The sequence below is a fragment of the Podarcis filfolensis genome (genome assembly GCF_964270895.1).
Source record: "Podarcis filfolensis genome assembly, chromosome: 13".
Lineage (NCBI taxonomy): Eukaryota > Metazoa > Chordata > Lepidosauria > Squamata > Lacertidae > Podarcis > Podarcis filfolensis.
This window is the reverse complement of record NC_139615.1, coordinates 17,880,705-17,899,635: the sequence shown is the minus strand read 5'-3', so window position 1 is coordinate 17,899,635 and position 18,931 is coordinate 17,880,705. Positions and strand designations below refer to the sequence as shown.

The 18,931-nt window shown below is 49.9% G+C and overlaps 1 protein-coding gene across 5 annotated transcripts in view; it reads right to left on the bottom strand.

The window, feature by feature from the left end:
• LMTK3 (lemur tyrosine kinase 3) overlaps positions 1-18,931 on the bottom strand; it is a 29,790-nt gene that overhangs the window by 9,320 nt on the left and 1,539 nt on the right. For 2 of the 5 annotated variants that reach the window (XR_014541299.1, XM_083584028.1), the window contains exons 2-11: positions 15,243-15,376; positions 13,919-14,069; positions 12,940-13,016; positions 11,831-11,949; positions 10,736-10,823; positions 10,307-10,455; positions 8,883-8,967; positions 8,320-8,441; positions 4,684-4,833; positions 866-3,315 (exon numbers count right to left, since the gene is read on the bottom strand). Coding sequence is in view for 4 of the 5 variants with exons in the window: in XM_083584028.1 (XP_083440154.1) it covers positions 866-3,315; positions 4,684-4,833; positions 8,320-8,441; positions 8,883-8,967; positions 10,307-10,455; positions 10,736-10,823; positions 11,831-11,949; positions 12,940-13,016; positions 13,919-14,069; positions 15,243-15,376 (3,525 nt within the window). In the remaining variant the exon portion in view is untranslated. Of the gene's footprint in view, positions 1-865; positions 3,316-4,683; positions 4,834-8,319; positions 8,442-8,882; positions 8,968-10,306; positions 10,456-10,735; positions 10,824-11,830; positions 11,950-12,939; positions 13,017-13,918; positions 14,070-15,242; positions 15,377-15,732; positions 16,387-18,931 lie in introns of those variants that run through there. The other 3 variants (XM_083584030.1, XM_083584031.1, XM_083584029.1) reach the window with 3 other exon arrangements.

Here is an 18,931-nt window from a genome sequence, read left to right as displayed (position 1 = left end):
ACAGAAAGAGAGGGTTACTTCATTAAGAACACGTCCCTAGAATTTCTACCCAAACGTATCTATCCAGGCAGAGGGCCTTCTCAGCAGTGGCGCCCTCCCTGTGGAACGCCCTCCCATCAGACGTCAGGGAGATAAAGAACCACACAACTTTTAGAAGACATCTGAGGGCAACCCTGTACAGTATCAGGATTTTTTCATGTTTAATGTTTGATTATGTTTTTATATTTTGCTGGAAGCTGCACAGAGTGGCTGGGGAAACCCATCCAGATGGGTGGGGTATAAATAAAGTTGTTGTTATTAGTATTCTCATTGTCAGCATTCCCATACTGTACACAAATGCATTCCCTAATGCAGCCACACCACAGATTTATATGAATACATTATGATACTGATTGTTTATGCACATAGATACCCTTAGCATCCAAAACAGCACACACACACACACACACACACACACACACACACACACAACTTGACCTGTGGGTCTAATTAGTTCTGGCAGGTCTTCCCATTTGGCCAATGGCGACATTTTTTTGTTAAGCCACACCCACCAGCCCTACTCCTGAGATCATCTATGGTGCCAGGAGTGGGGCAGGGAAAGACATAGCGAGGCAGTGCTTGTGGGCACCACTTGCAAGGGCTCACGGATCAGCTGATTGTTGACATGTACAAAGGCACAACAAGGGCTTTGCAAGTGCCGCCGATCAGCTGATGGGCTTGAAGACACTCAGCGTAACTGCCCATCAGCAATTAGACTATAGGTTAAGCCACTGTCTCCCAGCTGGCTTCTCCTTTCTCTGTTTGTTCTAGGAACATCCCAACCCTTTGTTCTTACTTCCACACCAATCACAGATGGAACCCTCACCTTTGATATCCTCACTGGCTTGGTTCGCAGGGACACCAGGCTCCTGATCCTTTTTGGGCTGCTCAGCTGCTACATATCTGTCTTCCTGGGCAGCATCCTGTGTTTCAACCACGATGGGCACTGCTACACTTTGGGTCTCCATCTGGCATGGCATCTCCCCTTCTTTCCTTTTCTCCTCCTCCAGCTCTGACGGCAACTTTTCAGAATCTCCTCTTCCCTCTTCTTGCTGCTGCTGCTGCTTCTTCTCCTTCTCCTCCTCTTCCTCCACTTTATCTTCCACACCTTCTGGCCACTGGGAGTCCGTTGCATCTCCATTATGGCTTTTCTTGGCCTCTTCCTCCTCCGTCTCCTTCCCCTCCTCTGGCTCTAAGGTCCACAGCCTGAGAACAGCCTGCTCCTTCAAGGGAGCCGCTGGAGAAAGCCTCAGAGTCGGCAGCCTACTCTGACTACAGAGTAGGTTGCGTGTGACATTCTCTTGCAGTGTGACCAACAGCTGCTCCTTGCACACTTGGACCACAAAGCCTCCGTCTACCGTCACCTTCTCTGTGGGCTTCCTGCCCTCAGGCCCAGCAGCAGCTGGTGCCTCAGCCGGTTCTCCCTCCCCATCAGAGAAGTAGGCGGAGTCCCGGTGAGGTGTTGCTAGCCCCAGGCTCCTCCCTATTTCCTCCTCTAGCTCCGCCCCTTCTTCACTTACTGACAAGGTAAGATCACTAGTGGACTGAGAGATGGATGCTGTCGGGAGTTTGCCGGAATCTTCTTCTGCCTCTGTTTCTTCCTCTTCTCCAGAAGGTGGCGGTGGCGGTTCCTCTTTGAAGATGAACTCGGGTGAGAAAGTGCTCTCCGTTTCGTAGCCGCTGTCGCCAAACTTTTGCCCTGGAGAGGAGTAGTGGGATGCTGGGCTGCAAACGTCCGAGGAGCTGGTGTTGGAAGGAATGTCCAAGGAATCCACTGAGTCTAGGGTTCCCCGTTGCCGGTCTGGTACCGCGGGGGAGAGGCTTAAGGTCACTGGGCCAGTGGAGAATCCATCGATGACTTCCGGGAGGATTGCGATGGTCTCCTCGTCATTGCTTTCGGCTAGGGTAGACAATGGCGGTATCTCCACCGGAACAATCACGTTGCAGCAGCCAGACGGCAGGGCCGGGAAGGGCGACCCAGGTGGGCGAGCGCTCCCCCCGCCTCTCTGCTTCGGGTAGTCTTGGAGCTCATAGGTCTTCACCGCCGTGCCCATCAGCGGGTCGTAGAATTCTCTGCGCTCCCCGCCATCCCCATCGCAGTCTCTAGGGGGCAGCATTGGACAGTCAGATAGGGAGCCCCGCTCCACTTTTAGCGAGGAGTCGTCCTCCGTGCCGTAGCTGTCGCGGTGAGGGCGCCGCAGGGGCGGCCCGTGGTTGCTCCAGCCGCTCACCATGTCCCCCCGAGGGATGGCGCACGTGCAACGTGCCCGGGTGCACAGCGGGCACGGCAGGAGGTTGTGGCGCCCGCCCCCGATGCTGCTCCCGCCCCCGTCGGTGCTGCTGCCAGAGCTCTGGTCCTCCATCAGCGACGGCTCCTGTTCCCACGAGGGCGAACCCTGGAACTCCGAGGGGTCCCCGGCCAGCGTCTCCCCTGCCCCTCTTTCCTCCATCATCTCAGCATCCCAGCTGCGATGCTGGTCCTCCAGCTCACGGTACACTGTGAGCAGGGACTCTGCTAGAAACGCCTCTCCCCCCGACGTCGGGGTCTCGGTCAGGGACGTCTCCTGGATCTCGCCGTCTACGCGGAAGGGGTTGCTGTCCCCGCCGCCCCCGGCCAAGAAGGGGTTGGTACTGGGCTGCTCCTGAGGCCGGTAGGGGGCACCGTGGGAGTCCCAATCCGAGGGAAAGAGAGGCTGGGGTGGGGATCCAGGGCTGGGGGCGCAGACGGGCCCCTCGCAGCTGCCATGGTCCTCCAGGCGGATGTAATACTCGCTACTGACGGAGGGGCTGCGGGCGCTGATGACGGGCACGACGCTGGGTGTCTCCAGGCTGTGCCCACGCTGCGTTGCCTGTTCGTAGAAAGGATTGCTGCCCGGCACTGCCAGCCCGCCATTGCTGGAGGGGTAGTCGGGCGGTGCCGAGGCAGGGCCCTTCCACCGCCCCAGGCGGGCCTTCTCCCACATGTACTCAAAGTTCAGCCCCCCACTGCTCTCTGTCACCGTCAGGATGTCGTCCATGTCGCCGCCGTGGAACCCGTCCAGCAACGGGTAGGCTGAGATCTCTCCTGAGGGGCGGCGGTGGCACGCCGAGGAAGAAGAGGAGGCCGGGGGCGGCGAAGAGGAGCGCTTGGGTTTCAGGGCGCTCCAGCGCCACTCGAAGCTCTCCTCCGCCTGAGCGTTGGAGCGCTCGTTCAACAGGTAGCTCACCTGCAAGTGCAGCTCTTCCATGGTTGGGCGGTGGGAAGCCGGGAGCCAGCAGGACTGCATGACCTCATACCTGCAGCGGGGCAGGGACGGAGGAAGGATAGAGGAACAGTCGGAAAAACAGGCAGAAATAGGAGCAGGAGGGAGGAAACAGTTGTGGGGGGGAGATAGCCTGAGAGAACAGTTGGGGGTGGGGATAGGGAATGGGGACATTTTAAAAAAATAATAATAATAGAGTTGCAGAAAAGATGGTTGCAGGCACTGCGAATAGAGTTGGAGACAGAAAAAGAGGCAGAAGCTAAAGGGGGCATGAGTACTAGAATGGGCAGTGATATGTGGGGAAACTGTCAGGAGATGGGTTGTGGGGCAGTTACAGAGAACAGTCGGAAAGCCAATTGGAAGCCTTAGCAGACACAGTCAGAACAACAAGCAGACATGAAAAGGCAACAGTTGGAATTTCTCATTTTTCCAGTCTTCAGTTTTCCCCACTTCCACATCACTTGATTTTTTTTAATCCTCGCAAAAATTCATCAGCATTTGGGTGCAAATTTCTCCTAATACACTTATGTTTCATATGCAATTTATGCCTAATATACACATTTTCGCCAAGCGTTCCCCCCAGTTATGATGTATTTTTGTGCGTTATTTTCACAAATACATTCACTTTTAGGCACAGCTTTTCTTAATATGTGCGTTTTGTAAAACATAGTTTGGCTGGAGAATTGCATTGCAAAATTTCAAACTTCAAAAGATGCCTGCGTTTCAGTTTACATATTGTTTCAGGAAAGTGCGATAGATTCACCTTCAAATGTGAACTGAATCTAATTTCTCCCGCCATCCCTACTCACGAGCATACGTCTTGTGATTGGGATGGTGGGACTCTCTCTTCGCTATATAAAATTTTGCTTAGTATTGAAGAAAAGTTACAAATAAGCCTGTAGTGTAGATATGTCCTTATACGGATATGAACAACATCCAAAAGGAGATCCATAACCCAAAAAACAGACAACCAACTGGAAAAGTTGCCAGAAGAATGGTTTGAAAATACAAATCTGGAAGGAGGGAATTTGATTCACAGACCACCAGTGCAGCTGGAAGAGCAGGCAAGGAAAAGGTACGTCACACAATCAGAGGAAGACCTGGCAGAATGACAGTGCAAGGAGGGAAATGGGCAGGCAGGCGGAGGAATAGTTGGAGGAACACAGAGAGGGAAGAATGAAAGAACGTTAGGAGGACAAGAACAATCTTAATGTACAGGGCAGCAGCCACTCCCAAGTCACTAGCTGCTCAGGAGGCACCAAACAGATGTCAAGGATGGAGGAGACTCAGGAAGAAGGTATCCCAGCTGGTGGGCCTTGCTTTCTTTGGAGGAGAGTCCTGGACAACAAATACTTTTTTTTTCTTATGGGGGACAAGAGGGAGAACAGGGGAATCAACTCACCAATAGTCAGAGTAAGGAAGCTTAAGGCGTGGCTTGGCCAGTTTCATCTGCTGCTCCTTGACGACAAAGGTCAGCACTTCCTCATCAGAGAGGTGACGGTAAGGCTGGGAGCCAAACTCAAAAAGCTCCCAGATGGTCACCCCCATAGACCTGGCAAACCAAGGGAACAGAGAGATTAAGCCCAGAACTATGGACTCCAGAGAAGTGCAAGCAGAAAACAAAGAAGAAAATCATTGCAGGTGCCATAGGTGAGACCTTATAACCCCACCCCTTTTACCCTTTCTTGCTTAGCCCCACAAAACCAAGAATCCCAGCCCAGACAATAAAGGAAATGGCAGCCCAGGGATTTGTTTCAGGAAAGCAGGGAGCTGCCTTATACGGAGTCTAACCATTGGCTCATCTCGCTCAGTATCCTCTAGTCTGATTGGCAGCAGCTCTCCAGGTGTCAGGGAGGAGCTTTTCCCAGGCTCACACCTGGAGACACCAGGGATCAAACCTGGTAGCTTCTGCATGAGAGGCAGAACCAGGGGTGCCAATTTGAATAAAATATTGGGGGGCTCAGGTAAGTCCCATCCCACATAATTGATCACACACCATTTGAATGGCAATGCCCATCAACTAAGGGAATCCTCAAATAATTTATTCAAGGGCTCCCTCAGTTTATTTATTTACTCTTAGAATAATTTATTTGGGAGTGGACAAAGGGACCTCGGCCCCTAGGAGTTGGTTCCTATGGCTGAGGCTCTATCACTGAAGTACAATACCTAGGGTTGAGTCTTAGAACATCTGAAGATTAAGATGTCCCTGAGAATACACATAGTACGTTTCCTAAATGTCTGCAACACTACAGACTTCCCCTTTCTCACACTCCTTAGGGGTAAAGCAGTGGTAAAAAAAATATTTGCCCTCCCTCCCAGATGCTGATGGACTACAACTCCCATCAGACCCAGCAAGCATGACCAATGGTCAGAGGTGATGGGAGCTGTAGTTCAGCAAGATATGAAGGGCCAGAGGTTCCTCACACCTGATGGAAAGGAACACGACAGTATGGAGAGCTTATATGGTAGAACTAGACACCATTTTCCCTGTAAATACAAATGTGCCCATTTTAAAAAAAAGAAGTCTGAAATTTCAAGACTGCAAATGTTGTTTTTTGAGGGGCATTAACAATAAATTATTCTAAGAGTGTTAAATGAAATAATATAAGGTATTAACATACCAGATTGAAAATTCTATACCCTGGGTTGGTTTATTTATGTGTATGTTTGTTTTCTTGTATTTGTTTCCTGCCTTTTTCTCTCAGTGGGACCACAGAGAGGCCGACAGTACATTATCACACAGCAGCACACAACAACAAAATAACACAACCAGAAATCAAAGCAATAAGGCTCCCAGACTCTCACAAAATCCCTAAACCAAAAGAGCATCCATAAACTAGACATGTTATTTTAAAAATTCAAATCAACTAGGTCAGAATTGAACTGGATCCAGCTGGATCCCTTATCTCCCCTCACCCCCTGCTGGTCAATTTTTAAACTAGTGGGTGTCATAACATCAGGTAACCACTTGGAAAAGGCTCACTCTCAGCACCAATCAGCTGATGGGTACTGAGAGTGAGCTCCTTTGAAGGCATGGTGTTAGCACCAATCAGCTGTTTGAGGCTGACAGTACGTCTTCAAAGAACGCCCTTTGAAGTTTCTTTACAGGGGAGGGTTGCAGTCAGGCTGTACTTGCAAATGAAGAGGGAAAATGTCAAGTTTGCAGGTATGGTTTGACACCAAAGAGTGCCTGTAAATGTGCTTTGAAGGCACACAGCCAGGCAAAGTACTGATGATCAGCTTTTGCAAAAGCACAGATCAGCTGGCGTGGGGTGCCTGTAAACCCTACATTACTACATATTTACACCTGACATAGGGCAGATGGTCATGACTCAGCAAAAACAGCCTCATGAGTCATATGAGGCCTGCTGGGCTTAATTAGGCCCACTGGCCAGTGGTTCCCCACCACTGAACATGGTGGATATAAATTTTAATATTTGTAAGCAAAGTTTGGAGCATTCCCAGTGGCGTAGCGTGGGGGGTGCCAGGGGTGCCGGCCGCACCGGGCGCAACATCTGGGGGGGGCGCGAGTCCAGAGGGAAGGGACAAGTTCCTTCCTCCGCTGGGCTCCCCGCCGCCGCCGCCAGCCTTGCGCCCTAGCGCGCCCCCCCCGCCGCCGCCGCTGCGGCTGCGCTCCACTCACTGCTCGCAGGAGGAGCAGCCGCTGCAGCAGCGCCGACGCCGCCACCGACGCCTGGCCGGGCACCGGCAGCCTCCGCACCCCGATGCCGACGCCGGCGCCATCCCCTCGGCCCAGCCACAGGTGACGGCTGCTTCTGCCGACTGGGAGGGAGGAGAGCTCCGAGGGGCCTCGACGCGCCCTGCCCTCCCCAAAACCCTCCGAGAGGAAGCCGGCGGGCGGGCGAGGGTCTCCCGTCGGAAGGGGGCGCCGCTGGCTCCGGCTCTCAGCGCAAGTCTCAGCCGCGGGGGAGGGGGGGCGAGGACGGAGCTCGGCTGGAAGCCCCCGGACCCGGCCGCGAGGAGGAGAGGCGCTCGCCAAGCCCGGATCTGGAGCGCCTCGGAGCGCGGGCTCCACCTACAGCCCAAGGAGAGGAGGGGGCGGGGAGGCGCCCGAGGGGAGGGGGCTTTGGCTGCCTCGGCCTGCGGGGGCTCCGCAAATAATAAATTTAATAAATTCCTGCTGAGCCTTTGGGGGGGTCTTTGGCTCCTTCGCTCGCCCCCAGCCCCAGTGGCGTAGCGTGGGGGGTGCAGGGGGGGCCGGCCGCACCGGCCGCAACTGGGGGGGGCGCGCTCGCACTCGAGTGCTAAAATCCACGGGTTAAGGGGCGCAAATTACTTGCCTTGCCCCGGGTGCTGACAACCCACGCTACGCCACTGAGCATTCCCTTGAGGATTTTAAAACCAAGTTTGTTTCAGCTCTAGCCCAATTGAATCCAGGGGTGCAAAAATGCAAACTAAGGTTGCAATCCTTTGCAGTTACCTGGGAGTAAGCCCCATTAAACTTGGTGGTGCTTACTTCTGAATAGACATACAGTCAAACCTTGGTTCCCAAACGGCTTAGTTGCCGAACAAACTGGCTCCAGAATGCTACAAGCCCGGAAGTAAGTGTTCCAGTTTGCGAACGTTTTTCGGAAGCCGAACATCTAGTGCGGCTTCCACTTGAGTGCAGGAAGCTCCTGCAGCCAATCGGAAGCTGTGGCATGGTTTTTGAATGGTTTCGGGAGTCGAACGGACTCCCAGAACGGATTAAGTTCGAGAACCAAGGTACAGTGGTACCTCGGATTAAGAACTTAATCCGTTCCGGAGGTCCGTTCTTAGCCTGAAACTGTTCTTGACCCGAAGCACCACTTTAGCTAATGGGGCCTCCTCCTGCTGCTGCGCCGCCACAGCACAATTTCTGTTCACATCCTGAAGCAAAGTTCTTAACCCGAGGTACTATTTCTGGGTTAGCGGAGTCTTTAACCTGAAGCGTCTGTAACCTGAAGCGTCTGTAACCCGAGGTACCACTGTATAGGGTTGCGCTGTGAATTCCCTCAAGCGCAGGTGTGTGGGGTGTGTGTGTCTCTTTGCAACTCACCAGACATTGCTCTGCTTGGTTTGATCCACTACAATGAGGCTTCCATGCATCTCATCCAACAGTTCCGGGGCAACCCAGCGCAAAGGGATCCATAGCCGGTCCGGAGTGATGTAATAGTCTTCCTATGAACAGATATGAGGAATGGGTGGAACAGGACTGGAGATGCAGACTCTCCAAAGATTCACAGATGAAAATAGGGGCGTTGAGCCTTTCCAAGCAGGTGTCTTTCTGTGGGTATATTCCACAATATGCCCCTGACACAATATTGGTGCATTTACTGATGGATTTTGTATGCTTTATTAACAGTTCTGTGATGCTTCCTCAGTGCTGCCATCTTACTGCTGCCCAGAGGGGCTACAGAACAACAAAAGCAGGACAAAAATAAACCAGATCCTTTGTGATAGCAAAAGGGATTTCAGCAGAAAGTTACTATATATGTGCTGATTGGAAATTATGCAGGAGGATCACCCAAAAAAACCTGATGTCACCAGACACAGGCAAACAGGCAAACACATTTCAATCTACCTGCAGGGGCCTTGTGGCATGGATGGCCCGCCCCTCACCTTGTAGTTGTTGTGCGACAGGCCGTAGTCTCCAACGCGCACTGTGAGGTCAGAGGTCAGCAAGCAGTTCCGAAGGGCCAGATCACTAGGGGGGGGATAGAAAAATACCCAGTAAGGGTGGCTTGGAGGTGGGTGGGCCAGGGGATAGAGAGAGAGAGAGTAAAGGGCACATTTCTTCACCAGCTTTCCCTTTCTATTTATTTAATTTACTGCAGCCAATTGGCCCAAAATAAACAGAACAGCACTAACTAATCAGGTGCCACCAAGAGCTTGGATAAATAGGGCGGGGGGGAATCAGTAGAAAAAAATTGTAATGGACACCATCACAAGACCAGGTCCACTGGTTGGAAGGGGCTAGGGAGGGGGGCAGATAGGAGTTTTTCTGTTGCAGGGAGCCAAACCCAGTGTCCCCCCTGTATGCCATGGGAAATCCCATGGTGTAAAGCACTAATTCCATTGGTAAAATGATGCATTCTTGCCAGAGGTGGGCAGAGCAGGAATGGCCCTGGATACAAAGCCTCTCCATCCCCCCCAAAAATCCCAGAATGAAGCTAATCAGCTATACCAGCCTGGAGCTGGCATAGTTAATCTACCACCCCTGAAGCCTATGGAGGGGTTTAAAAACAAACGAAAAACAAGATATGCTGAGATGAATATAGACAAAACTTGCCCTTACCCGTCACTCCCCACCCCAGTTACAACTGCTCTGCTGAATGACAACAAAGCAGTCCAAACTTTGGGTGGCACCAGAGAAAAAGTTCTGTTTTAGATGCCCCCCTCATCTTCAAATGTGAGACACTCCGAGTGAGGCCTCAGCAGAAGATCTCAGCAGACAGGCAGGTTCACACATCTGTTCTGCCCCTGACCTGCTCAAGCTATACTCAGTGAGACTGAATTTGCCTCTCAGAGGTAAAGTAAAGTAAAAGTAAAGGACCCCTGGATGGTTAAGTCCAGTCAAAGGCGACTATGGGGCTGCGGCGCACATCTCACTTTCAGGCCGAGGGAGCTGATGTTTGTCCACAGACAGCTTTCCAGGCCATGTGGCCAGCATGACGCTTCTGGTGCAACCTCACACCTTGATGGAGGGCAGAGTGCACGGAAATGTCATTTACCTTCCTGCCACAGCGGTACCTATTTACTGGTGTGCTTTCGAACTGCTAGGTTGGCAGGAGCTGGGATGGAGCAACAGGAGCTCACCCCATCACAGGGATTCGAACTACCAACCTTCTGATTAGCAAGCCGAAGAGGCTCAGTGGTTTAGACCACAGCGCCACCTGCGTCTGGAGTACAGCCCACTACATTTCAAATCATTAAAATTCACATTCATCAGCAAAACCCTTTTGAGTTCCAGAGCTTAAACCATACACAGCTCCGTACAGCTCAACATTTCCTGAAAAACCCAAGGATCGTGGTCTCTGGTCTACCTGTGGATGTAGTTGTTTTTATGCAAATGTAGCACTCCCAGAGTGATCTCGTAAGCCATGCGCTGTAGTGTGCTGAGGTCACGGGTCAGCAGGTCAGGGGTCATCCCGTCTGCTTTGCGCTGAGCTCGAAGGTAACGTTTCAGATCTCCCTGGAGGAACACAGGGCGAGAAAAGGTTTGGCAAGTGAAGTCAGCGAAGCTAGCACAAAGTTTCCTACAGATCCAAGCAATTTCCCCAACCTCACGTGAAAAAACAGAATGTCCCTTTTTTTCCCGGGACACTTGGCAGCTATGGCCAAACAGATGGAGTGATGTTAGGAGAACCTTCCCCACCAGTCCCCACAGCGATCTGTTTGGACCCCTGGCAAGAGCAATCTATCCCTTTTGTGTTTTCCCACCCAACTTCATCTCTCGGCTTAAGTACACTTACCAGCTGGCAGAATTCCATGATGAGAAGGAAAGGAATGGTCTCTGTGCACAGACCGAGGCATTGCAATATGTTTGGATGCTGGAGGCTTCTTGAGGGAAGTGGGTGGATGGAGAGAAGGGCAGAAAGAGGAGGGGAAAAGAAGGTTTTGCTCCATTCATCACAAAGAGGCGGCACCTGTTTCTGCTCAGTTTTCGAGGGCTGAAAGTGTACCCCAACTGCATTTTAGCAAATAAAATTAAAAAGAGCTGACACTACATTCCAAAGTAAGCAAAGTGTTATGTACTGAAGTTCTCACCCTGGGCCAGCAGGGGGATACTGTAGATAGTTCAGGTCCACATATGCAAATAAGGGATCGAAAGTAACGTTCAGTGATTGGATAGTTACAGAAAGTTGTTACAGTTACGTTGTATACTGGAGCTCTATATAAGCAGGCTGGCTGAACCCTTCAGTTCAGTTCTGTTCTGGCCTCTGAATAAACAAGAGCTGTTTGAAGAATCGCTGTGTCGTCTGATATGTTCACCCACAACTTAACACAAAGCTCGACTGGGTTGAGTATAAATCCATTTAAAAAAGATTCCTTCTTTCCTATGCTCCTCCCTTTTCTTATGTTCCACCAGGCTTTTTTATTTAGAGCAGGAAGTACCGTCGTACCTTGGAAGTTGAACGGAATCCATTCCGGAAGTCCGTTCGACTTCCAAAACATTCGGAAACCAAAGTGCAGCTTCTGATTGGCCTCAGGAAGCTCCTGCAGCCAATCGGAAGCCGCGGAAGCCCCGTCAGACGTTCGGCTTCCAAAAATAGTTCGCAAACCGGAACAGTCACTTCTGGGTTTGCGGCGTTTGGGAGCCAAAACGTTTGGGAATTAAGCTGTTCAACTTCCAAGGTACGACTGTAATTGTGTTACTGGAGTCTCGCCTAGCGTTTTCCTATTACATGATGATGGGCTACTGGGGAGACTGGCATGAGTTATAACACTTACTGGAATCATGGACAGCTTTAGCTCTGCAGCAGCCGCCTCAAAATAAGGTAGCTGTTTATATGGGGATATTTTGCCCCTTGTTTCTTCCTCCCGCTTCAGTTTCTCCTGCTTCTTACCGATATGGTTGGGCCTCTGACAGGAATTTCCTCTGCTCCAGTGGCCCAGCACTCACCCGTAGCTCCTTCACTACCACCTGCGCAGGGGTGAAATCTGAGAATATTTCACCCAGGATTACCTGTGGAACGGAGGGGAAACGGTTACTAACCAGAGCTGTGAACACACGCTCCCATCCAGTGTGATCCTACCACTGGTTTAGGGAAGCGGTGTCCACACGACATTGGCCACAATCCATATCTATTCTGTCTTTTCTTATGAAACATTGCACATCCATTTTTTCTCTCTTCCAAACTAGCTTCAGAGTTCAGAAAAAGAATGACCTGGGAGCGATTTAAGCCAGGGATATGTATGCAGCCTGGAACCAACTAAACAGAACACATCTCGCCAGTTGTTGCAGGGCCACTCTGACTGCCAGTTCATTTCTGGGCACAATTCAAAGGTAATTCGTAAATACCTATAAAGCCCTACCCAGCTTTGTGTCCGGATACCGCCTTTTACCACACAAGACTCACTGAACCTTCTGTTCATTTTTGAAGGCTTCTCTCTATGTCCCTCTAATCTAAATTTAGGCAGGTGGCAACTGGAGAGAGAGGACCTTCTCGATCCTGGTTATTTAAATGTAAGATGGCTCTAGGTTTTCTTTTATCCTTTCCACCCAATATTGAGATTTATTTATTTTTCCTGTATTGTGCAATTGACTGGTCACACCCACACTACACAGTTAGAGAACATTTAACGCACATTTAAAGGACATAAGAATCTGCAGAACTGTCGTTTACCCCTCACAGAGCTACAATTCCCTGCAACCTTAACAAACTACACTTCTCAGGATCCTTTGGTGGAAGCCATGTGCTTTAAAATATATGGCGTGGATGTAACCATGGTTGTTGTTTTATTTACTGTTGTTTCATTTTGTGCATCTGCATTACATAAGTGTCCTGTTACTCTGTTGTTGTTGTTGTTAGCTGCATAATAATATTTCAAATTGTTGCTATTTTTAAACTTACAGTGGCTCTTCATATTCCCTGAGAATAAAACTGGAGCCCACAGGAAAGAACCTTGGGTCCCACAACAAAAATCACATCCCCAACAACAAGCTTTTGCTCACCTTTCCAAACCAGCCATTTCCAATCTCCTGCAAATAACTGAGGTGTTGTCTGCTGAGTCCCAAGTGTTTAACTAGATCTGAAAGAGAGACAGAGCGTGGCAGTAACAGAAGTCAATGTCATGACCCGATGACTTGAGCATGAACCTCCCAACTTCGTTTCCCCCCACGTTCAGAAGTTAATAGACAAGCTACTGGGACATAAGCTAGCAGCAGCAGCTGATGGGGCAGGATGATACCAGCTTCCCGGCAAATATAACGAGCGCTGCTTCTCCCTTTGTAGGCCACCTATCATTCCAGGCAAGAATGGAGAACCTTTGGCCCTCCAAATATTGCTGAACTACAATTCCCATCAGCCCTAGAAAACACAGAAAATGGCCAGAGGTTGTTGTTCAACAGTGTCTGAAGGACCAAAAGCTCCCCATTCCTGCTCTAGCCTTTCTGCCATCTATATGGGACCAAGCTGGTGTGGGAAATGTCAGTGATTTGTTTATTTTTACAAATTTATAATCCACACTTCCATAAAAATAGAACAAGGTAGAGTACACATATAAGGGTAAAATCAACAGAAGAGCCATAATAACATCAATAAATATCAATAAATACTGGCTGGCTATGAGGGGAGGGGGGAATATTGTAAAAGAAAAAGTTTTCAAACGACGTCTGAAGGAAGAGAGGGACGGTTCCTGCCAAGCCTCCATTTGTAGGCAGTTCCACAGGGCAAGGTCTGCCATACAAAAGGCCTGGGACCTAGAGATGGCCAACTGATCCTTAGGGCCATGGGGAGCCACCAGAAGGGCCCCATCAGAGGATCCCAGTGATCAAGGGGGAGCATGAGGAATCAGGTGGTCCCCAAGGCACTTTGAGCCCAAGTTGTTTAGGACTTTGTGGATAAACACAAGTACCTTGAACCTAACCCAGTAGCAAATCAGCAAATAAAGAGACAGGCAGGTGCATGCATGCCCTCTCCAATGAATCCTACCTGTTTTGGGCATCTGCTGGTTGGAGGACGGGAGAGAGACCTCTGAGAGAGGCAGAATGTAGACATCCGGGATAGACTGAGAGGAGGACGTCTCCTCTGCAGGTGGTGTGTATTCTCCAGAATATTCTTCTCCATCAGGGTTCTCAAATTCCTGCCAGGTGGGCAGAGGTGAGTGTAAGGATGATAAGATATTCTGCTGGTTTCCCCATTATTTCCCAGTCTGTTGCCTGAATTAGCAACCTCAGTGTTTCCCCATGGCCTTGCCATCCCCAAGTGTCAGAACCCACCAACAGGGCTGGTGCCAGGTTTAATGGGGACCTTGGCATGGCCAATGCAACACCACCATCACCAGAGTTACCCCTGCTGCACCTGATCTTCCCCTTTGTGGGACAACACTGCCGCCCTCCTCTTCCCTTCCGCCCTGACGTCTCTCTTAATCCTGTTTAAAAACATTCTTCACGGCTACAATAACAGCTTCGCTGGCACCTCCCTCAGCACCTGAGCTCTGAGAAAGGGCCAAAGACATCCTTTATAGAGACAAGCATTTTGGTGATGTGGTGGCCTGGAGAATGCCTCTGCCGTCACTTCTGTGGTTTGCCATGGTGGCTCGAAAGACTTTTTAAACACAGAGGACTGACCTTTGGCGCTCCTTTCTACTCTTGCGGCTCAGTTAATAGAGCATGAGACTCTGAATCTCACGGTTGTGGGTTCGAGCCCCACTTTGGGCAAAAGAGTCATGCATTGCAGAGAGTTGGGCTAGACAATCCTCTTGGACCCAACTGTACAAGTCTATGATTATTGAACTTTTTCCAAAAAATAAATGATTTTAAAAACCCTTTTTAGCTATCACGGCAAACCGCACTAGCGCAGGCAATGCCTAGCCATCTCACCAAGAATGCCAGAATCTGAGAAGAAGGACCCTTTGGCCCCTTTCTCAGTGCCCAAGCAAGGAGGTGGAGGTTGCTAGCCAACTACTATGGGGTGGAGCTGGACCCAGTGGTGAGCTAGTGGGCAGCAGATCAGGCTGGTGAAGAGCACTTTAGAGTAATGGGGCCCACAGGAAATGCCCAATGTGGTTAACCACTGGTACAAGGTCTGCTCACCAACATGAGGGATGGGGAACTTGTGTCCCTCCCATCATCCCTGACCTTCAGGGACTAATGGGAGGGCTATAGGTTTTGCTTAGGAAACTGTACACTCCAATCCATGATGCTGTTTAGCTTCACAGAATACAAGCCACAAATGCCTTTCAGCAAATAACAACAACAACATCCCTTCCCCAAAGCATTCCATGACCACCTCAAATCCCCACAACCAGGCTCACCTTGAACCCCACATCGCCCCGCTTGCAGCACAGGCAGGTGAGGAGGAGGAAGATAAAGGCCAGCAAGCCTGAGCAGGAGATCAGGACCACAGCATAGGGAGGGGCCAGGGGAGCCCGGCCTTGGGACAAACCATCTGCAGGGGAGGCAAGAGGCAGAGGAAGAAAGGGGAAAGGGTCTTTCTCTAAAGCACATTTTAAAATGTCAAAAGCTATGTTCGTCCACAACCCATAATATGGCATTTATAAGAATCAGCCAAAGCAGCTGGGCTGACCCAAACTTTTTTCGCTGCCTGAGGCAAAATACAAGATGGCACCCTCCTATTACTTGTAAAGAAGAAATGAGACTAGGTTGTACACACATCACACATTGAAAGCATCTTGCTTCCCCACGCAGAATCCTGGGCACTGCAGTATGTTAAGGGTGCTGGGAACTATAGTTCTGTGAGGGGTAAACTACAATTCGCAGGGTTCTTTGGGGGAATCAATGTACTTTCAATGTGCTTTAAAAACATGGTGCATATGCAGCCTGAGAGCTGAAGACGGGCGACAGGCTAGCCTCCTCCACCTTGCCTGAGGGCAGCGTACGTGCTTAGGAGGTGCAGAGAAACCCCTAGGGAACACACAGCTTTATCCAACACCTCACTGCCATTGCCTGTCTTCCACCATCCACCACCTGAGGCAGCCGCCTCACTCTGCCTAACGCTAGGACCGGGAGTGCGAGTAAATAAACAAGCATTCAAATTTTCTTCCAGAATTCTACATCTTGGGACTGAGATGCAGTCGATGAGAGAGAATGGAGGACAGATGTCGGGGGGGGGTGTTTTTCAACCCCCCAAATGTAAACAAATTCTCTGTGGTTTCAGCCCTTACACATCTGTTCAGGACCTACAGCACCATTCTCCAGTCATCTGTTATTTCGTGTTTAATCCGGTTCCACCACAAATCTGGCTACACACTTCCCTAGACCAGGGCAGAAACCGTTCCTTCCATTCATCATCATAAACATTCCTCCACTCCTCATCCTCTTAACAAACTACAGTACTACTTACCCTCCCAGCCGCGTGACTCCAGTCTCCTCTTTTCCCCACATGCAGACCTCCTGACATCTAGCCCTACAGCGCCCAGTGTGAATGGGTCCTCAGCAAGCTTTTCCTCCAGTCCTCCACACTGCCATGCTGGTGGGTCTTTCCAGACAAATGAAGACACCAGTGCCTTGCCACTTGCTCTGCTGCGTGTTGGGCTCAGCACCACCACCCATCCCTACCAGTTCTCACTCCCCACAACCTCACTTGGACACCCCAGAAGGTTACCAGCAGCTGAGGAAAGCAGCTATAGCTGCCACCATCTTTCCCTCCCCTCAGAATGCCTTTGGGTTCCATGGACTTGAGGCCTAGAGACATTCTAGGTGATAAAGATGGCTGTGGCAGCAGTTGCTCCCCTATCAAAATGCTTAGGCAAAATATATATGAAAGGATGGCGGCACCCATCCAGGAGGGTCCTGACATTTGCCCTGACATGCTGGGTTCTGAGGCCGGGTCTTCCCCAATAGAAACTTTTTACCAACTCCCTGTCAATTACTTTATCCATCCCACTTTCCATTCACTGCCAACCACCTGTCCATTTGGTGCCTCAGAAGCAGAACTCTAAACTGTGCAGATGTATTTTTCGGATCTAAAACTGAAAAAAACTAAAACAGTCAATATACTGCCATGGCTATATAAACTGTTTTATACCTCTCTAACTGCCATTACTCCCCCCACCCCCCAAAAAAAGAATTCTGGAAACTGTAGTTTGGTGAAGATGCTGAGGTGTCTAGCCCCTTCCTCCAAAATAATTACAATTCCCAGGGTTTTGTAGGAATGGGAATTGACCGTTAAACCAGTTTAATCCTCTAGTTGGAGGTGTCTCTTTTCTAAAGGCTTGGGGGTGGTTACCTGGAAAAAGTTATACCGGAAATGGAAATCCAGCTGGATTTTCCAGGAAAAATATATGAATCCCTACATTAAGAGAAGCCTGGCAAACAGTCTGTGGTGAGCCCATAGACTTTTTCTTGATGAAGCAAAGAGAAATGTCACATCCTCTGTCCCGAGCCCATCATGAAGTCATGGGACTTCCCACCAAACTGCTTCTTCTGACATCACCCAAACGGCCTTGATTAGCCTGTCCCTAAATGGGCTACTAGAACAATCATTTGTTTCCCTATGGATTTATCTGCCCTTGTCTGAAGAAGAAAGCATCTGGGCCAAAAAGGTCCAAGGTCTCAACCCAGGACGCCCTACCCTCTGGGTGACATCATGGCAAGTAGGCCAATGGTAGCCTGAGCCCCACCACTCCAGCCTCCAGAGCATGTATAGAACGAGAGGTGAAAAAGAGAGGGAAATATTGAAAGGGTTGTACATGAGGGAACACACTGACTGCAAGAGAAAGGGCTTTGATTATAACTCAGGAAAAAACTTTCCAGCTGTTGGAACAGTAGGGGTGACAGGATCCTGAAATAAAACTCATTAGCTACTTTGTCAAGAATAACATTGAATTTGTCCAAAGCTGCATACACACTAGAGCTTTAAAGCACATTAAAAGCACATTCCCCTCCCCCTCAAGGAATTTGAGGCAGTGTAGTTTCTTAAGGATTTCTGGGAACTGCAACTCATGAGGGGTAAACTACAAAGCTTAGAATTCTTTGATGAAAAGAATGTGTTTTGAATGTCCTTTAAGGGTATAAGGAAGATAAAACTCCTGGCCTGTTTGACAGGCCTTTTGATCCAACAGTGTTTCAGAATTCACTGCGAGGAACTAATCTTTGTGATTATTTCTGTCTCGCAGAAAACAAGAACCCTATCGGATCGGACCAAAAGTTGATCCAATGCAAACATCCTGTTTCACGCAACAGGCCAGGCAGTGACTTCCAGTAAAACCACAAGCAATGTTCCCTTGTCCTAATCTCTGGCCGCAGCCACGCTATACATTTAAAGAGCATGGTTTCCCCCAAGGAATCATGGGAAGTGTAGTTTGTTAAGGGTGCTGGGAATTGTAGCTCTGTGAGGAGTCATATGCTTTAAATGTATGGTGTGGGTGTGACCTCTGTCCCCCACCCCACCTTCTCTCTCTCTCTCTCTCTCTCTCTCTCTCTCTCTCTCACACACACACACACACACACACACTTGTAAACACCCCACAAGCTAACATTATGAGGAAAGTCTTTATTGCTCCCATTTTACAGAAGGGTAAGCAGTGGATGAGGTCCTGTCACTTACTCTTACCTGTACGATCCATCAGTACATATCCACCCACCCTTCCCTTCAGCTTTTCGTCCCTTACGCACACACCTCTACCTTCCTCTCTCTTTCAGCTCATCTTCACAACCCCCCTTCAGGCCCCAAGTACCTTCTCTATCTCAGGCATGCCGGCTCTCCCAGCACTTCAGCAGTCCCACAGCACATGCCAATTCCCACAAAACTCTACCACCACCAGACCCTTGTGCCAAGGGCACATCCATAGTGAGTCACGCCGCTCTCTCCAGATGGCTGCCAGACCAAATGTGGCTTCATGCTATATATTCAAGATGCCACAGACCTCACGCCCACCCCTCCCCACCTCTCTCTCTCACACACACACACACACAAACACACACACATTCCTTGTTTTCTTCACACACTAATCCCAGATCTTTGCTGCTGTGCTCTAATCAT